This window comes from Eleutherodactylus coqui, chromosome 1, assembly GCF_035609145.1.
Source record: "Eleutherodactylus coqui strain aEleCoq1 chromosome 1, aEleCoq1.hap1, whole genome shotgun sequence".
NCBI classification, from domain to species: Eukaryota; Metazoa; Chordata; class Amphibia; order Anura; family Eleutherodactylidae; genus Eleutherodactylus; species Eleutherodactylus coqui.
Window position 1 is genome coordinate 251,601,260 of NC_089837.1, and position 20,155 is coordinate 251,621,414.

General features: G+C 41.4%; 1 protein-coding gene across 1 annotated transcript in view; it reads right to left on the minus strand.

The window, feature by feature from the left end:
* The window catches only part of GRIK2 (glutamate ionotropic receptor kainate type subunit 2), an 843,071-nt gene that overhangs the window by 338,122 nt on the left and 484,794 nt on the right, over positions 1 to 20,155 (minus strand). The window contains exons 7-8 of the mRNA XM_066608100.1: positions 14,925 to 15,068; positions 14,602 to 14,709 (exon numbers count right to left, since the gene is read on the minus strand). Of these exons, the coding sequence (XP_066464197.1) occupies positions 14,602 to 14,709; positions 14,925 to 15,068 (252 nt within the window). The remainder of the gene's footprint in view (positions 1 to 14,601; positions 14,710 to 14,924; positions 15,069 to 20,155) is intronic.

Below are 20,155 nucleotides of genomic sequence, written 5' to 3' on the forward strand. Positions count from 1 at the left end.
CCAAAACCTAGCAAAAGCCCAGATATTGTTCTATCTATTTTGCTTTTAAACTTTGATTTGAAAATATATGCTAAATTACTAGCAACTAGACCAGAAACAATAATACCTTCCCTCTTACTGTCATTATATGTGGAAAATGTGGAAAATAAACTGAAAATATGCCTTTTCAGGTTTAAGGTCAATATGATTCTCAGGTATTATGTTGAATGCCACTTCTGCTCTATACTCAAAACCCATTAGCAAGAGTTTTCACTAATGGCTCAGAACTTGTCAGGGATTCTCTCTAATTTTTATTCTATCCATCGAGGTACTCATGTAAATATTAAGAGACCACCGCCAAATAAAAGGCATACAGATAGGAAACCACATCCATGCCATATACCTATATGCTGATAATGTAATTTTGTTACTATGTGACCCAGAGCGGTCACTGGAAATGGACCCGTGATCAATTGAAACAATTTGGACATATCACTTACTACAAATTCGACACTTCAAAATACCAGATCCTCCCTTTCAATCTCTCCCAAGACATCTTATATATTTTGAAAAAAAAAATGTCAATCTGAGAGAATTCAATTTTTAGGCATTATTCTTACTGACTTGTATAAGCAACTGTATAACCCTAATTATGAACCCCTCTTGTACAATATACACTCAGGATCTCAGAAGATCCTCTAAGTTTGAAGTGTCCTGTCTAGGTAGAATTGCAGTGTTTAAGATTCTGCTTTCACCAAAACTCCCTTGTTTATAGAGAACACTCCCAATACCTACTAGCTTTTTCTATGCAATTAAAGCAATAATTTCAAAACTTATATGGGTTGACTCTGTAAACCAAGACTCTCATTTACTCTATTAACAAAGGATAAATGAGTAGAGGGCTTGGGGGTTCCTGAAAGGTATATGGTTATTATTTACCAATGCAAAGTTCACAATTAACATTTTGGTAAAAGGCAGAGATCTATTTTCACTGGGTTCAAATTCAGAACCTGTTTGCCTCTCCAGTTAGCTTAAAACCTCTTTTTTTTTATACCTTGTAAGGCATCCCCGTCAATGGCTTTCCAGGGAAGAGCTTATGAAGGGCTTATGAAGCCATTTAAAATAGTGTAAAAAATAAAAAAAATTAATGCTCACCTTCCTTCAGCTGCCGGGCTCAGCCGTGTCTTCTCCTGGCTGTCCCCGACTCTGTAGATCTCAGCTATCAGCAGCCGGGGATTTAAAATCTCCGCCTGCTGGTAGCACTGATTGGGATTGGCTGAGCGCTTCAGCCAATCTTAATCAGAGCTACCAGCAGCTGGGGATTTTAAATCCCTGCATCCTGACAGCTGAGATCTACAGAGTCGGGGACAGCAGCAGAAGTCGCCTCTGAGCCCCGGCAGCCGTCAATGGCTTCTCAGGGAAGGGCTTCATATCTCCCCACCTAACATACTTGAGAGGTTGTAGCAGTAGAGATAATGTACTCCTTATTTTATAGGGATGTTCAATGATGAACAATTTCTGGGAATCAATCTTTAAACTAGTCTCTTCATCAAAAAGTCTACAAAAGTCCACAACTTGCTTTGTTGTTTATTGGTATTCATTTACACTATCCCTCTCAAAATATTACTCATCAAAATTCTCCTACTTGCTAAACTAGTGATTACTTGCCACTGGAAGTGCTCCACCATTCCTAAACTTGAAGAAGTTATTACATTAATAAACTCCACATATATGTATGAGATATCTATAACTTATACAGACTTCTCATACCAGAAATCTCAGGAAAAAAACATTGTACCATACCTTAGTGACTCAATAGTACCAAACCTACTTGGACTACATTGAGTCACAGTGTAATTGTCAGTTTGTTAATTGTTAGTTTTAGTTCTGTATTACCTGGTATCTACTGAAGTTACATGAGTGTTTAATATTGTTCATTGTGTTCCTTTACATCATATGTAACAATGCTGATTGCATACAAGCATATCACTTTTTCTCTGTAACAGTATTTTTAAAAACTATATTATGTGTATTTGTATATTTAAAATCTCTCAATAAAAATCAATGACATGAAAAAGTGATAAAAAATTTGTATGTACCCAAAAACGGTATCGATGGAATCTACAGCTTAGGGCTCAACAGATAAGCATTTTTGTGAAAGAACCAATGCTTTCCAATGAAAGCAATCACATGTGCATTTTTTACATGTTAATAAAATTCACACCTGCAAAAGATAGGACATGTAAGCTCCAATGCACCCGGTCACGCAATTGTTTCTACATGTGATATGCAATTTTTTCCCCGCGCCTATAATGTGTGAAAAATTCGCTCATCTGACTGTGCCCTTATTTTGCAAAAAATGCTTCCTCACACAGCCACATCTGTAGAAAAATAAGAAAAAAATTATAGGTCTCAGAATGTGGAGGCAAAAAGTAGAGTAAAGGTTTTTTTTTATTTTTAGAGGTATTTAAAATTAAAAACCTGTATAAAATTCAAATCACTGTAACTGTACTGATCTACAGAAATAATGCATAAAAGTGAACATGCCCTTTTTAGTGAGTTGTGTATGCCGCAAAAAACAAAGCCCAAAAATCTATTAAACAATTGTGTCTCTTTCTCTATTTAGTCCACTTAAAATAAAACATGTCCCACAAAAAACAAGCCCTTATATAGGAAAATAAGGAAGCTATTGTACTTGAAAGGCAGGAATTAAGAAATGAAAAAGAAACAACAAAAAAAATCAGTCAGATCTTCAAGAGGTTAAGGAAGAACATTGATTATTTGATTGTTTTTTTAAAGGTAGTGTGATTGTTCTCAATGAGAGAAACCAAGTATTCTTGTACATATGATAACTTTTAATGGCTAACAAAAATACATGATTTTACAGCAAGCTTTCTGTTCTTATATCGATCCTTCATCAGGCTAGAAGATCATTGACTTTTTAAAGGTAGTAGCACGGTCTTGCAGGGTAGCTGCTGAAAAGATCATTCAGCCAGTAGTTCTTAGCTTGTAATACCACCAAAGGCTCAAGCTGATGATAGGAATGTCCCTGATGATGGTATATGACTGTAGAAAAAAGTCATTCAGAGAATGTATTAAGACTGACGTTTTATATGTCAGTCTTAATCCAAACTATACTGAAGATGTTTTAGCAAAATTATTAATAGTGCATGCCTCTTAATAAAGTATGATTGTTCTCAGTAAGAGAAACAAAATAATCTTGTAGATATGATTAGAGATGAGCGAGCACCAAAATGCTCGAGTGCTCGTTACTCGAGTCGAACTTTCAGTGATGCTCGAGAGTTCGTTTTGAGTAACGAACCCTATTGAAGTCAATGGGCGACTCGAGCATTTTTGTATATGACAGGTGCTCCGCTAAGGTTTTCATTTGTGAAAATCTTAGCAAATCACCAAAGTCATGTAAAAAACACAGAAATGGATAGGGCAGGCGAGGGGCAACATGCAGGGCTGCATTTCGGGCTCCGAGGTCTCACTACTAAGCCACAATAGTGGCAAGAGTGAGAACCCCCCCCCCCCCATAAAGATCGTTCTCCTCAGCCACAGCTGTAACAGCTGTGGCAGAGAAGAACGATGTTAGCCCATTGAATTCAATGGAGCCGGCAATACAGCCGGCTCCATTGAAAGCAATGGGCTGCAGGCGAGCGCGGGATGAATTTTCGGGAAGGGCTTAAAAATATAAGCCCTTACCTGAAAATCATCCTAATATGTGTAAAAATAAAAAAAAAAATATGTCAGCATAAAGATCGTTCTCCTCTGCCACAGCTGTAACAGCTGTGGCAGAGAAGAATGATGTTAGCCCATTGAATTCAATGGAGCCGGCAATACAGCCGGCTCCATTGAAAGCAATGGGCTGCAGGCGAGCGCGGGATGAATTTTCGGGAAGGGCTTAAAAATATAAGCCCTTACCTGAAAATCATCCTAATATGTGTAAAAATAAAAAAAAAAATATGTCAGCATAAAGATCGTTCTCCTCTGCCACAGCTGTAACAGCTGTGGCAGAGAAGAATGATGTTAGCCCATTGAATTCAATGGAGCCGGCAATACAGCCGGCTCCATTGAAAGCAATGGGCTGCCGGCGAGCGCGGGATGAATTTTCGGGAAGGGCTTAAAAATATAAGCCCTTACCTGACAATCATCCTAAAATGTGTAAAAAAAAACCAAAAAACGTATACTCACCTTTCCGCTGCAGCCGGAGTTCAGCCGCGTCTGGCCGGCAGTTCTTCTGAACTGCACTGAGTAGTATTCAGCAGCCGGGGATTTAAAATCCCCGCCTGCTGAATGAGCTGCCTCTGATTGGTCACAGCATCACCAATCAGAGGCAGCTCTCACTCACACCCATTCATGAATTCAATCAGGAGGCTGGAATCGGCACATGTGACGGGGCGGAGCTCCGCGATGACGCGCACAAGGGGGTGGAGCCAGAACGCCGCTGCTGCCGGACCGAACCGAAGGGAAAAGACCCTTGTGCGCAAGCGCGTCTAATCGGGCGATTAGACGCTGAAGTTAGACGGAGCCATGGAGACGGGGACGCCAGCGCAGGGAAGGTAAGTGAATAACTTCTGTATGGCTCATATTTAATGCACGATGTATATTACAAAGTGCATTAATATGGCCATACAGACGTGCTTAACCCCACTTGCTGCTGCGAGACAACCCCTTTAAGGATAATTTTCAGGTAAGGGCTTATATTTTTAAGCCCTTCCCGAAAATTCATCCTGCGCTCGCCGGCAGCCCATTGCTTTCAATGGAGCTGGCTGTATTGCCGGCTTCATTGAATTCAATGGGCTAACATCGTTCTTCTCTGCCACAGCTGTTACAGCTGTGGCAGAGGAGAACGATCTTTATGCTGACATTTTTATTTTTTTATTTTTACACATCTTAGGATGATTTTCAGGTAAGGGCTTATATTTTTAAGCCCTTCCCGAAAATTCATCCCGCACTCGCCGGCAGCCCATTGCTTTCAATGGAGCCAGCTGTATTGCCGGCTCCATTGAATTCAATGGTCAGTGCTCGTTTAATCGAGACGAGTACCGCATGGTGCTCATCTCGAGTAACGAGCATCTCGAGCACCCTAATACTCGAACGAGCATCAAGCTTGGACGAGTATGCTCGCTCATCTCTAGATATGATACTTTGCGGTACTAAACTTTTTTCGTTTTGCCTCATAATATATTTGGTGCATATTTTGCTATCTGTGAGTAAGAATTTTACATCAACAGCAGCTATGATCTGACAGAGATTATTATTATAATTTATCATTTCTGGAGTAAATTATTGTAAATTTGTTAGGCTTTTTTAGCTAAACCCCATCTACTTTTTCTTTAAGTGGTGAGAGAAACACAATGAAAGGCAAATTTGCAAATTATTAGACAACTTACCACAATTTGCAAATTTGTATGCTACAATTGTGCTCTACAGTCTTAATAATTTACCTCCATTGCTTTCAAATAGGTAACTGTATATCCATGCTCAGGCATTGTTTTTACAAAATGAAGACAGCTTCTCCTGAGGTAAAAAATAGGAAAGTCAGCATTCTTCTTAAGGCCCAATGCACCTGGTCGTATTTGCACTGCGTAATCCGGACCAGGCGTTCGCCTCTGGATCTAGCACCAAATACTGCCCATAAACATGCTATGTCTGCCAACCAGGCCCACTCTTCTGTAAGGAATTGAGGAGGCTGACTCCCACTGCGCCGCCCATGTTGGAGTTGGTATTTCACTATAGCTCTACGATGCTCATAGAGCCTGGCCAACATGTGGAGCGTAGAGTTCCACCGTGTGGGCACGTCGCACAGCAGTCGGTGCACTGGCAGATGAAACCGATGTTGCAGGGAGCGAAGCGTGGCAGCGTCCGTGTGGGATTTGCGGAAATGTGCGCAGAGCCGACGCACCTTTCCGAGCAGGTCTGACAAGCGTGGGTAGCTTTTCAGAAAGCGCTGAACCTCCAAATTAAAGACGTGGGCCAGGCATGGCACGTGCGTGAGGCTGCCGAGCTGCAGAGCCGCCACCAGGTTACGGCCGTTGTCACACACGACCATGCCCGGTTGGAGGCTCAGCGGCGCAAGCCAGCGGTCGGTCTGCTCTGTCAGACCCTGCAGTAGTTCGTGGGCCGTGTGCCTCTTATCTCCTAAGCTGAGTAGTTTCAGCACGGCCTGCTGACGCTTGCCCACCGCTGTGCTGCCACGCCGCGCGACACCGACTGCTGCCGACGTGCTGCTGCTGACACATCTTGATTGCGAGACAGAGGTTGCGTAGGAGGAGGAGGAGGAGGAGGTGGTTTAGTGGAGGAAGCATACACCGCCGCAGATACCAGCACCGAGCTGGGGCCCGCAATTCTGGGGGTGGGTAGGACGTGAGCGGTCCCAGGCTCTGACTCTGTCCCAGCCTCCACTAAATTCACCCAATGTGCCGTCAGGGAGATATAGTGGCCCTGCCCGCCTGTGCTTGTCCACGTGTCTGTTGTTAAGTGGACCTTGGCAGTAACCGCGTTGGTGAGGGCGCGTACAATGTTGCGGGAGACGTGGTCGTGCAGGGCTGGGACGGCACATCGGGAAAAGTAGTGACGACTGGGAACTGAGTAGCGCGGGGCCGCCGCCGCCATCATACTTTTGAAAGCCTCCGTTTCCACAACCCTATACGGCAGCATCTCCAGGCTGATAAATTTGGCTATGTGCACGTGTAACGCTTGAGCGTGCGGGTGCGTGGCGGCGTGCTTGCGCTTGCGCTCCAACACTTGCGCTAGCGACAGCTGGACGGTGCGCTGACAGACATTGGTGGATGGGGCCGAGGACAGCGGAGGTGAGGGTGTGGGTGCAGGCCAGGAGACGGTAGTGCCTGTGCCCTGAGAGGGGGGTTGGATCTCAGTGGCAGGTTGGGGCACAGGGGGAGAGGCAGCGGTGCAAACCGGAGGCGGTGAACGGCCTTCGTCCCACCTTGTGGGGTGCTTGGCCATCATATGTCTGCGCATGCTGGTGGTGGTGAGGCTGGTGGTGGTGGCTCCCCGGCTGATCTTGGCACGACACAGGTTGCACACCACTGTTCGTCGGTCGTCTGCACTCTCAGTGAAAAACTGCCAGACCTTTGAACACCTCGGCCTCTGCAGGGTGGCATGGCGCGAGGGGGCGCTTTGGGAAACAGTTGGTGGATTATTCGGTCTGTCCCTGCCTCTACCCCTGGCCACCGCACTGCCTCTTCCAACCTGTCCTGCTGCTGCCCTTGCCTCCCCCTCTGAAGACCTGTCCTCAGTAGGCGTAGCAATCCAGATGGGGTCAGTCACCTCATCGTCCTGCTGCTCTTCCTCCGAATCCTCTGTGCGCTCCTCCCTCGGACTTACTCCAATTACTACTACCTGAGTGATAGACAACTGTGTCTCATCGTCATCGTCCTCCTCACCCACTGAAAGCTCTTGAGACAGTTGCCGGAAGTCCCCAGCCTCATCCCCCGGACCCCGGGAACTTTCAAAAGGTTGGGCATCGGTCATGACAAACTCCTCCAGTGGGAGAGGAACCATTGCTGGCCATTCTGGGCAGGGGCCTGGGAACAGTTCCTGGGAGTCTGCCTGCTCCTCAGAATGTGTCATTGTAATGGAGTGAGAAGGCTGGGAGGAAGGAGGAGCAGCAGCCAGAGGATTCAGAGTTGCAGCAGTGGACGGCACAGAACTCTGGGTGGACGATAGATTGCTGGATGCACTTTCTGCCATCCACGACAGGACCTGCTCACACTGCTCATTTTCTAATAAAGGTCTACCGCATGGACCCATTAATTGTGAGATGAATGTGGGGACGCCAGAAACGTGCCTCTCTTCTAATCCCGCAGCAGTCGGCTGCGATACACCTGGATCATGAGCTCGGCCTGTGCCCACACCCTGACTTGGGCCTCCGCGTCCTCGCCCGCATCCACGTCCTTTAGGCCTACCCCTACCCCTCAGCATGGTGTATCACCAGTAGTGCAGAAACAGAACGCTGTAATTAAATGTGCCGCTTATTGGCCTGTGGTTGGAGGCTGACTTCGTTTACGGAACGCACAGCAGAGCCAGGAAATAATTTTGCGCAAGCCTGCTGTAACACTTAGCTGGCTGCGTATGAATTAGGAGGACAACTACACCCAGCACAGACCCAGTACACTGAGGACAGTCACAGGCAGCCCAAATAGATTTTTTTTCCCAAATGTTTTTGGAAAGGCCCACTGCCTATATTCAATACATATATGTCTTCTGTCCCTGCCTCACCACTACTGGCCCTGGAGTATGTATAATAACTGCAGACTGTTGCACTGTGGACTGGAATACAGCGGTGATGTAACAGCCAACACAGAGCCAGGAAATAATTTTGCGCAAGCCTGCTGTAACACTTAGCTGGCTGCGTATGAATTAGGAGGACAACTACACCCAGCACAGACCCAGTACACTGAGGACAGTCACAGGCAGCCCAAATAGATTTTTTTTCCCAAATGTTTTTGGAAAGGCCCACTGCCTATATTCAATAAATATATGTCTTCTGTCCCTGCCTCACCACCACTACTGGCCCTGGAGTATGTAAAATAACTGCAGACTGTTGCACTGTGGACTGGAATACAGCGGTGATGTAACAGCCAACACAGAGCCAGGAAATAATTTTGCGCAAGCCTGCTGTAACACTTAGCTGGCTGCGTATGAATTAGGAGGACAACTACACCCAGCACAGACCCAGTACACTGAGGACAGTCACAGGCAGCCCAAATAGATTTTTTTTCCCAAATGTTTTTGGAAAGGCCCACTGCCTATATTCAATAAATATATGTCTTCTGTCCCTGCCTCACCACCACTACTGGCCCTGGAGTATGTATAATTACTGCAGGGCGCAATGCTCTGCACGGCCGATATACAAAAAAAAAAAGTGCAACACTGCAAAAAGCAGCCTCCACACTACTGCACACGGTTAGATGTGGCCCTAAGAAGGACTGTTGGGGTTCTTGAAGCCTAAAATACTCCTAACACTCTCCCTATAGCAGCTCCGGCACCAACAGCACTTTCCCTCATCTATGTCAGAATAAATCTGTGGCGAACCGCGGGAGGGGCCGATTTTTATACTCGGGTGACACCTGATCTCGCCAGCCACTCACTGCAGGGGGATGGTACAGGGCTTGAACGTCGCAGGGGGAAGTTGTAATGCCTTTCCTGTCTTTCTATTGGCCAGAAAAGCGCGCTAACGTCTCAGAGATGAAAGTGAAAGTAACTCGAACATCGCATGGTACTCGTCATGAGTAACGAGCATCTCGAACACGCTAATACTCGAACGAGTATCAAGCTCGGACGAGTACGTTCGCTCATCTCTAATGACTATGCTTTTGATTGGACTGTTAAATAAAAATATTTCAATAAAAAGTTATTTAATAAAATAATGCACCTCCCAACACACTCTCTCTGGACTGATTCATTAAAACATAACTTTTCATAATGATTTCTAAAAATACATAAATAGACTGGGCTACGACAAAGTAACACATGCATACACACACACACACACACAAAGGTTTGCTGTCATGCAAAAGCAAACATGTAGTATATACAATCACATCATAGGGATATATATAGAAAGTTGTATATACTATATAGAATTATGGAGAGTAGGCTCCATATCTTTACATATGATATTTAATAATACTGTATTCTTGATGCCTTAAGGACACAGCCCTTTTTTCTTTTTCCATTTTTGCTTTTTTTCCTCCCTACTTTTAAAAAATCTTAACTCTTTTATTTATCCATCAACATAGATATCTAAGGGCTTGTTTTTTGTGTGACGAGTTGTATTTTACAATGGTACCATTTAATCTGCCATATAATGTCATGAAAATCTTTTAAAAAATTCGAAGTGTAGGGAAGTGGAAAAAGAAAAAAATTCTGCCATCTTTGGGAGGAGGGCTGTCTTGTTTCTACAGTGTACACATTGCATCAAATATTACATAATAACTTTATTCTGTCGGTCAGTAAGATTTCTAAAATACCAAATTTATATAGTTTTTCTTTTTTGTACTACTTAAAAAAATATTTTTTTTGGGGGGGGTGATTAATATTATTACTACTTTTAAAAAATAGAATTTTTGGAGAAAAAAAAATATTTTCTGCTGCCATCTTCTGATAGCCATAACTTTTCTATTTTCCTGTCGACATAGCAGTGTGAGGGCTTGGTTTTTGGAGGACATGCTGTAGTTTCTACCAGTGCCATTTTGCCCAACTTTTTGATTGCTTATTATTACATTTTTTCCTGGAGATGAGGGTACCAAAAAGACCCTAATTATGGTGTTTATTATTTTCTGATGATGTTTACCGTCTGTGGTAAATAATGTGTTACTTTGATAAATCTGACTTTTATGGACACAGCGATACCAAATATGTTTTGGGGGGTTTTCAATTTAAATTTTTTTTTATTATAAGGCAAAAGTTTTTTTTCGTCAACTTCTATTACCTTTTATATTTTTTAATGATTAATAAAACTTTTTAAAACTAATTTTTACATTTTTCAAAGTTGCGGGATATGAGGGATATGAACCTCCAATAATTTGATCGCTCCTGCAGTATGATGTAATAGCATAGTAACATAGTATGTAAGGCCGAATGAAGACAAAGTCGATCTAGTCCAGCCTGCTTATCCTCCTTTGTGGTTGAGCCAGAGGAAGGCAAAAAAAAAACCAAGAGGCAGGAGCCAATTAGCCCTTTTGGTTGAAAAATTCCTTCCCGACTCCCTAATGGCAATCAGACTAATCCCTGGATCAACCTCTAATAGTTCCTAACTGCCTGTATAGCTCAATTAACAATTAACCAAAGATTTATATCCTGTAATATCCTTCCCCTCCAGAAAGACATCAAGTCCCCTTTTAAACTTCTCTATGGATTTTGCCATCACCACATCCTCCGGCAGTTTCACAGTCTCACTGCTCTTACAGTAAAGAACCCTTTTCTGTGTTGGCGATAAAACCTGCTTTCTTCTAGACATAACAGATGCCCTCTTGTTACCGTCGCAGTCCTGGGTATAAACAGATCATGGGAGAGATCCTTGTATTGTCCCCTCATGTATTTATACATAGTTATTTGATTACCCCTTAGCCGTCTTTTTTCCAGGGTAAATAATCCCAATTTTGATAGCCTCTCCGGATATTTCAGTCCCTTCATTCTATGTATTAGTTTAGTTGCCCTTCTTTGAACTCCCTCCAGCACTGTAACATCTTTCCTGAGCACCGGTGACCAGAACTGTACACAGTATTCCATGTGAGGCCTGACAAGTGCCTTATATAGTGGAAGAATAATGTTCTCGTCCCTCGCCCCTATACCTCTTTTAATGCACACCAATACTTTATTAGCTTTTGCAGCAGCTGACTGGCATTCGTTACTCCAGTTTAATTTACAATCCACTAGTACTCCCAGGTCTTTTTCTATCTCACTTTTCCCTAGCAGTACCCCATTTAGTGTGTATTGGTTACGTTTATCCAATAATATCCGCTATAGGCATGGCTTGATAGATTAATAGTGGGATAAACAATAGCTTTGACTTAAAGCTATAATCTACACTGTACTAAATTGAACAGGAGCAGAAATGAATAATCAATATTAGAACTACCCAGTTACAAACTTCCCCTGGAAACAATGTAAGTGCAATTTTTTTAACAAAGGTTTTATTATTTGAGTGCATATGGCCAAGTAGTGCACGCAAACTTAAAATCACCAAGAACAGTTTCAACTGAAATGGTATAAACACCAGTAATGAACTGTGTAAAACTAAAAATGAATAACTGAACACATCCAACTTCACTATTTGGCAGTTTGACTGATTGATATATTAAATACCATTTGAGTTATATTTAACTCATGCTAGTTTTGAGCCTGGTGCTTCATGAAGCATAAATAAGTGACATACTTCTTTACTTTGGGAGTTGCATGGTACATGACATTGTTGCACATACTTATGGGGTATGATTCAGAGCTGTCATGCAGAGATACCTTGGATCTACTCTAAATGTGGAATGACAATTCTCAGAAATAAATTCAATAAGTATGTGGCGAGTGACAGACAAGTCATGTGGCACTAGAATCAATGTTTACACTGCACGCCATGCTGCATATAAGTCACACACAGATAACAAAATAACAAATTTTCCATTACATTAGAAAGGATTTTTATGTTTTTAAAATTTGCATTCTACTTTTGTAATAAATCACCTTGGGCCCAAGGAATTTTTTTTCTACTGTGGCACTCAATCTGTTAATTATATTTTTGGTGGCCTCCATGAAATGTATAGAGTTAGTTTTTTTATGTTTTGGAATGGGTTGTTAGTAGAGATGAGCGAGCACCAAAATGCTTGAGTGCTCGTTACTCGAGTCGAACTTCCCGCGATGCTCGAGGGTTCGTTTCGAGTAACGAACTCCATTAAAGTCAATGGGCGACACCGGCATTTTTGTATATTGCCGATGCTCGCTAAGGTTTTCATTTGTGAAAATCTGGGAAATTCACAAAAGTGATGGGAACGACACAGAAACAGATAGGGCAGGCGAGGGGCTACATGTTGGGCTGCATCTCAAGTTCCCAGGTCCCACTATTAAGCCACAATAGCGGCAAGAGCGCCCCCCCCCCCCCCCGCACTGTCAGCATAAAGATCGTTCTCCTCTGCCACAGCTGTAACAGCTGTGGCAGAGAAGAACGATTATAGCCCATTGAATTCAATGGAGCCAGCAATACAGCCGGCTCCATTGAAAGCAATGCGCTGCGGGCGATCGCGGGATGAATTTTCGGGAAGGGCTTAAATATATAAGCCCTTCCCTGCAATTCATCCAGAAATGTGTAAAAATTAAAAAATATATATATACTCACCCGGTCCCGGCAGACGGAGTTCAGCGGCGGCCGGCGGCAGTTCGCTGAACTGCTCTCTGTAGTATTCAGCAGCCAGGGATTTAAAATCCCCGCCTGCTGAATGAGCTGCCTCTGATTGGTCACAGCCTGACCAATCAGAGGCAGTTCTCACTCACACACCCATTCATGAATTCATGAATGGGTGAATGACTGCTGCCTCTCATTAGCTCAGCGCAGGGACCAATCTGATTGGTCCCGCTGAGCCAATGAGAGGTAGCAGTCACTCACCCATTCATGAATTCATGAATGGGTGTGTGAGTGAGACTTGCCTCTTATTGGTCAGGCTATGACCAATTAGAGGCAGCTCATTCAGCAGGTGGGGATTTTAAAGCCCCGGTTGCTGAATAGTATAGAGAAGCAGTTCAGGAGAACTGCCGGCGGCCGCAGCTGAACTCCGGCTGCAGCGGAAAGATGAGTATATACATATTTTTTATTTTTACACATTTCAGGATGAATTGCAGGGAAGGGCTTATATATTTAACCCCTTTCCGACAATTCATCCCGCGATCGCCCGCAGCGCATTGCTTTCAATGGAGCTGGCTGTAATGCTGGCTCCATTGAATTCAATGGGCTAACATCGTTCTTCTCTGCCACAGCTGTTACAGCTGTGGTAGGGGAGAACGATCTTTATGCTCACAGTGCGGGGGGGGGGGGGGGTCTCACTCCTGCGCTCGCCGGCAGCCCATTGCTTTCAATGGAGCCGGCTGTATTGCCGGCTCCATTGAATTCAGTGGGCTAACATCATTCTTCTCTGCCACAGCTGTCACAGCTATGGCAGAGGAGAATGATCTTTATGCTGACATATTTTTATTTTTTTATTTTTACACATTTTAGGATGATTTTCAGGTAAGGGTTTATATTTTTAAGCCCTTCCCGAAAATTCATCCTGAGATCGCCGGCAGCGCGTTGCTTTGAATGGAGCCGGCTGTATTGCCGGCTCCATTGAATTCAATGGTCAGTGCTCGTTTAATCGAGACGAGTACCGCGTGGTGCTCGTCTCGAGTAACGAGCATCTCGAGCACCCTAATCCTCGAACGAGCATCAAGCTCGGACGAGTATGCTCGCTCATCTCTAGTTGTTAGTTTTAGTGAATGAAATCTTAATGCTAAAATATATACAATATGTCTGCTTACAGTTTTGAAGCAATAGGTTTGAAAAGCTCTCTTTATGATCTTTTGTGATGTCAATAACAATGGATTGAGGTTTTTTTTAACATACAAGACAGGGCTGCGGTATCTAGTTGATCCCTTAACCCTGAAGATCCCTACAATAAAAGTTGTAACAAGTACTTCTAGAGTTCTATAGCCAACTAGTAAACATTCTACCCACATTTTAAAATAAACTCTACTCAATCAATAAATTTATAAATATTAATATTATTTTGAAAATTAAATTTAACATTCATTATGTCAACAACATTGGGATTTAGGTTTGGAAATATATTATTTGTATTGTTCAATTGAATAATAAATACAATCAGCAAATTTTGCACTGGGAATATGAGGCTCTTTAATTTACCGTTAGCAGTTTACTTTCTGCAACTCCTAAAAACACTCTTGGGTGTATTCATTAGTGGTTTATTGTATTGCTAATAGCCTAAATTTAATTTACTATCCCAAGCTCAAGGAAAGTATAAACAGCTAAAACATGAAGAGCAGCCCTCATTATTCTACTATTCAATATTTTGCAAATCTTTGTGTCCATAGGTTGAACATATCAAGTACCTTTTCAAGACCTTCTTCTTTGAGACTGATCACATCTAAATCAAAGTCTGTCCGTAAGCCATTGGTTTTGTTGAATGTTATTCTGCCTGTGAGGCCTTCCCAGTGAGCCTAAGAAAGAATATAACAATTTGCTTCTGTAAGGTATGAAAGTTTTTTCCTAATAATGTTTCAAAAATAAGAATACTATAATAATGTAAAGAATTTACCTTGTGGGTTGTTTTTCTCACAATCCATATATTTTTTACAGGATAAATGGATTTCACCTTGTTTTTACAGCAAATTTGAATGTTCAATCTTATATGTGTCATAAAATGTAGACTTACCTCTTTTATGAGGCTGATAAACCGTGATCCAAATCTCCAAGGTTTATGACGATTACACTGTAATGAACTAACTGTCATTTGTGGAAATTGTTGTACAGCCACTGAAACCACATGTACTGCATCATACATCAGTGCTGCATCAGTCTGAAAAAAAAATATGATCTTTATAGAATTGATGCTTTTAACAATAAATTCACAACAAGTTCTAAAAGATTGCAAAAACTTTCCTTTCAGGAGATCAATAAAAATAATACAAGTAATTTAGTTTACTGTTAAAATGCACAACTGATTTAACCCCTTAGTACTGAACCTGTCTTACCAACCTCAGTTTTTTTCATCATCGCAATCCTAGAGGCATTATTTTTTTTTTCTATCAACATAGCAATATGAGGGGCTTGTTTTTGAGGGACAAGTTCTATTTTTTAACAGCACCATTTTGGATTACATATACTAGATTGTGTAATGTTTATTAATTTTTTAAGAGAGATTTGGGGAAAAAAAGAAATTACGCAATTGTTTTTGGATTTCATTTTTACAGCATTTTTTCTGTATGCAGCATGCTGTAAAAAATAATAACATTATTCTGTGGGTCAGCACAATAATGGTAATACCAAGTTCATACAGTTTTGTATGTTTTGCTATTTCTGTACACTAAAACCCCTTTTTTTAAATTTGCTGTTTTGTTACTGCATTCCAAGAGCCATAACATTTTTATTTTACCATTGACAAAGCTCTATGAGGGCTCATTCAGACGAGTGTGCTTATGTGCATACAATCGTGCGCACAAAACCGTGCGTCTATTAGAAGCATTGATTTCCGATGATGTGTTCACATGTCCATGTTTTACAGGCGTGCAAATGCACAGGTCCATGTTGAATGTAAATATTCCATGTGGGGAGTTCCCTCATCACTGAACACTGTGACAGCAATGTCACAGTGTTCAGTAATGATGGCACTCTCTGCGAGGAGTAAAGAATCCCCTGCTACAGCTGTGACAGCCGTGACAGCTGTGGCAGAGGATTGTGATGTTCTCCCATTGCTTTTAGCCATTCATTGAATGACAGCTGAGCGCTGCCTGTGATTGGTTACAGAATTCAGCCAATCACAGGCAGCGCTCAGTCATTCATTGAATTATGAATGGCTGAGTGCTACCTGTGATTGGCTGAGTGCTGTGAACAATCACAGGCAGCACTTAGCTGTCATTCAATGAATGACTGAGCGCCGCCTGTGATTGGCTGAGCATTCAGCCAATCACAGGTAGCACTAAACCATTCATAATTCAACAGCGGCGGAGAGGTGAGTATATATTATTTTTATTTTTTTACACATGCTAAGGATGATTATCAGGGAAGGGCTTATATTTAATTCTACAATTCTGCCATGTTTTAAAAAAAAGTTTTAACAAAAATTCACTATGTGTTTGATATATATAATATGTTAAAATAGTTGTGTGGTCAGTATGCTTAAATCAGTACCAAATTATATAGTTTTTTTCCTTTTTTTGTTCAGGTTTTCACATTTTTTTATCACCACATTCAAGGACTTTGCACATTTTTTTCCATCAATGGTGCTGTGTTGGTTGTTTTTTTTTTTTTTTGGGGGGGGGGGGGGGGATGAGTTATATTTTTTAATGGTAATTTGGTAATCAATATGACGTTTGATCACTTTGTATTCTGTTTTTAGTGATGCAAGATATGCAAAAGCAGCAATTTTCACCACGTCTTTTTTAATACTTTTTTCATGACAAACACAGTGCAGGTTAAATAATGTACTAAGTTTTTTTATGTGGGTAATTACAAACTGCAAAAATATTGATATTGATAGCAAATTTGTCGTCTTTTTGTGTGGTTTACATGCTATGGGCTCGGTCAGACGAGTATTTTTTGCACGCCTATGTGAAACAAAAAATGTGCTCCACGGATGTGCAAAATACACATGACCGAAGTGCCGTGCTTTTTTTTTTACATGTGCCCAAAATAGTGTGTGCAGGCCCTAAACGAGCAAAGTTTCAGATACCATTCACTGGAGCAGCTGTGCTTGTAGTAGCATAGCTGCTCCACGAAGGTCCCCTCTTCACTGAACACTGTGACAGCACTGTCAGAGTGTTCAGTGAAGATGGGTCTCCTAGCGAGCATGAAAAAATTCCCTGCCACAGCTGTCACAGCTGTGGCAGAGGACCACAATGCTATCCATCTTTAAGCCTCCTGGTGTCATAGCAACCCATTGGAAGCCTGAAATAACATCATGAAGTGCCAGTGCTTTACAGAGGGAACCCTCTCCCTCTATCAGCCTTTTACATGCTGTGGTCACATTGACTGTGGCATGTAAAGGGTTAAACAGCTGGGATCAGCAGTTTCTCAGGTTGTTAGAGTTGGTGTTAGACAGCAGAGCTCCTGTTCCCCCTGTCACGGGAGACACATTCCAGGCTTCCAATGCAGCACCGTAAAAAAGGCACATGCTTCAGAATAAAGCCCTTTAACAACTGCTATACAAAGGCGTGTAAAAGTTATTAAAATTCCTTTCCTGTGATGTTAGGGAAACTCTGACATTTCTAAGGACTTTGCGCTCGCATGTTTGTAGTCACTATAGCTGTTATCTGTGAAGATACTATGCCTGATATTGATGTGGCAACAGTAGATGGCTCTAGTAAGCACTAACATTAGGACCTAGTTGGCTACCATACTAGTTATCTTGTCTTTTTGTATACGTTCTATGGCTATCAGCGTTATTTGAAAAATGTAGTTTTCTCTCCTATTGGGGACCTGGTGGGCCAGTCAAACCAGGATGTGTAAATATATGCCATATCATGAACAAATATATGTTGAGTCTATGTATTCTTTTTTTTATTTCATAGCATTGAAGGGTATGTGTAAAGAAAGAGCATTTATTACTGTTTTCAACATTCAAAGTTTAAGAACAGTATATTGCTTTAGGAATATTTAATTAAATGCCTGCCTTTAATTTTTTTCTAACTCATCTTACTGCTAGCACAGTACAGAATTATTAAAATTCAAATGTCAAAGTACATTGACAATATAAGAGTGAAGCACTGACATATAAAGAATGATATTAAAGTTTTTCAACAATTACACTTATTAACAAAGGAGATTTAACAGTTGGTTTCCGTAGACATATTTCGCAACAGTATTAGTGTAGAACCCAGAGGTCATAGGCTCCAAGCCGAAAGGTCACAGGTAGAGAAATATCTACAAAAACTTGACATAAATGAGAAGAATGATCTTGGAGAATATAGGGTGACAAGTAAGTTACACCATAAGCCAAACACTTTTTAAATGCCCTAGTGTAGCACTGGCCTTTATAGGCAATTCTTTAAAAGGAAATTATAAAATTGATACATTTCTCCACATAGGTTGGAATGGGAGTATGCAATCCATCCAATACAGGAAAATTGCCTTTCTAGCCAAAAATGGGGATTCATATAGCATAAACTAAGAATATTCCTATCAGGTCTCCTCATCAGGAACAAAATAAACAGACAACCAGGTTATGTAATACAATTTCAGTGAGAATCTCAGAGAGGAAAACTATGACCTTCTTCCAGTAACCTTGTGTAGCTGGGGACTCCAAAATCATGTGCCACAAGTTTGAACATGCAACTGCACATCTTATGCATTCAGTAAATGATACCCTCCCCATTTTTAGTAATCGGACAGCTATTAAGATAACATTATTGTATAAAATACAATTAGATTACTCTATTTTTTGCTGCTGTTGAAAGGTCATGCTTAAATTATTTGAAGTGTTTTGTCATTTATTTGCGGTATCCATGATCTGTTCAAAGCCGAGGGAGTCACATGTCAAATTTTTTAATATAAGTGGGAATAAATACTAGATATGAGACCTCATGGGCCTTGAGAGTGTCATATGTTGGTTAAAGGATAATGAGATATGCATGATCTAGGAGTGAAGAACTACATATTCAAGGCATGCCTAATTTGTAAGTATCTAAAGTCAAAGGAAACTACAAAATTATTAATATAAATATCTCCTAAATTATTATCCATACAGTTGCTTCCACTGTTGAGCAACCAGCAATGTGTAGATTTCAGAAAGGCTTGGATTGTCCCAAACGCTGAAGGGGGGATAAATTGGAGTTTCATTTGGGAACGGCCCCAAATGAATGAGACCATGAGAGAATCTATAGTTTGATAAAATTTACTCTTGACATATTGAAGGATTTGTTGTAGTGTATACAAATATTTGGGCAGGAGAAGGGGCAGACCGCTATATCTTAGATTTAGACTTAAAAGGGTCAACATTTTTTAGTCCAGTGAATTTCTAGAGTCATTTTTTCTTATGAATCCTGAGGTACTTGAATTTATAATTAAACTACAGAGCACAAAATGATTCAATAAAATGCAGTTCATGGCTTTGTGAGAGGGACATGATAGAAAACATGGATTAGCTGATGTGTAAACCTGACAATTCCACAAATTTGTTTATTTTATCTGTCGTATCAATTTGAAATAAAAAGCATTAAATCATCCACAAAAGACGCAATTCAGTCTTCCTGCTGACCAATAGTTTTGCTCTCTTAACAGTGATTTCTCCCTAATAATAACCAAGGGCTCAATAGCTGAAGCAAACAATAGAGGGGATAGGAGACATCTCTGTCTGGTTCTTCTGTGTAGCATGATGTGCACAGAGAGAAACCCATTAAATAAATATATGCTCAAAGCTGAACTTGCAAAGAATATGGAGTAGAAACAGCCATTTAATAGGATCAAATGCCTTAGTGGCATCAAGGTATACCAAGGCCTAATTTTCCATCCATGCAGCTCCAGCTTCAATCTGTGTAATTATCTGTACAATTCTGAGCTTTTCTGATGTTATAGACCACGTGGAGAAGTGGTAGATAGAGTATATATTTATCCAAGATGTATAGTTTCACCTATCTATGGCAATCAGGTATTACATCCAGCAAAGAAAGATGGACGCCCACTCCATCCAGACAGTCCTAGTTTGAGGATGTTGATTAAGGGTCAGGTGTGATAGCCATTTGAAAAAGGCTGAAAAGCAGTGAGTCTTTCTCAGCCTAGGGAAAGAAGCAGGTGCTGTGAACCTCTGAAAGCATTGAAACATTGCAGGTTGGATGAACTGTGTTTATGTTATGAAGCAGATGAATTATAGCTAGAGATGAGCGAGCATACGGGTCCGAGCTTGATGCTCGTTCGAGTATTAGGGTGCTTGAGATGCTCGTTACTCGAGAC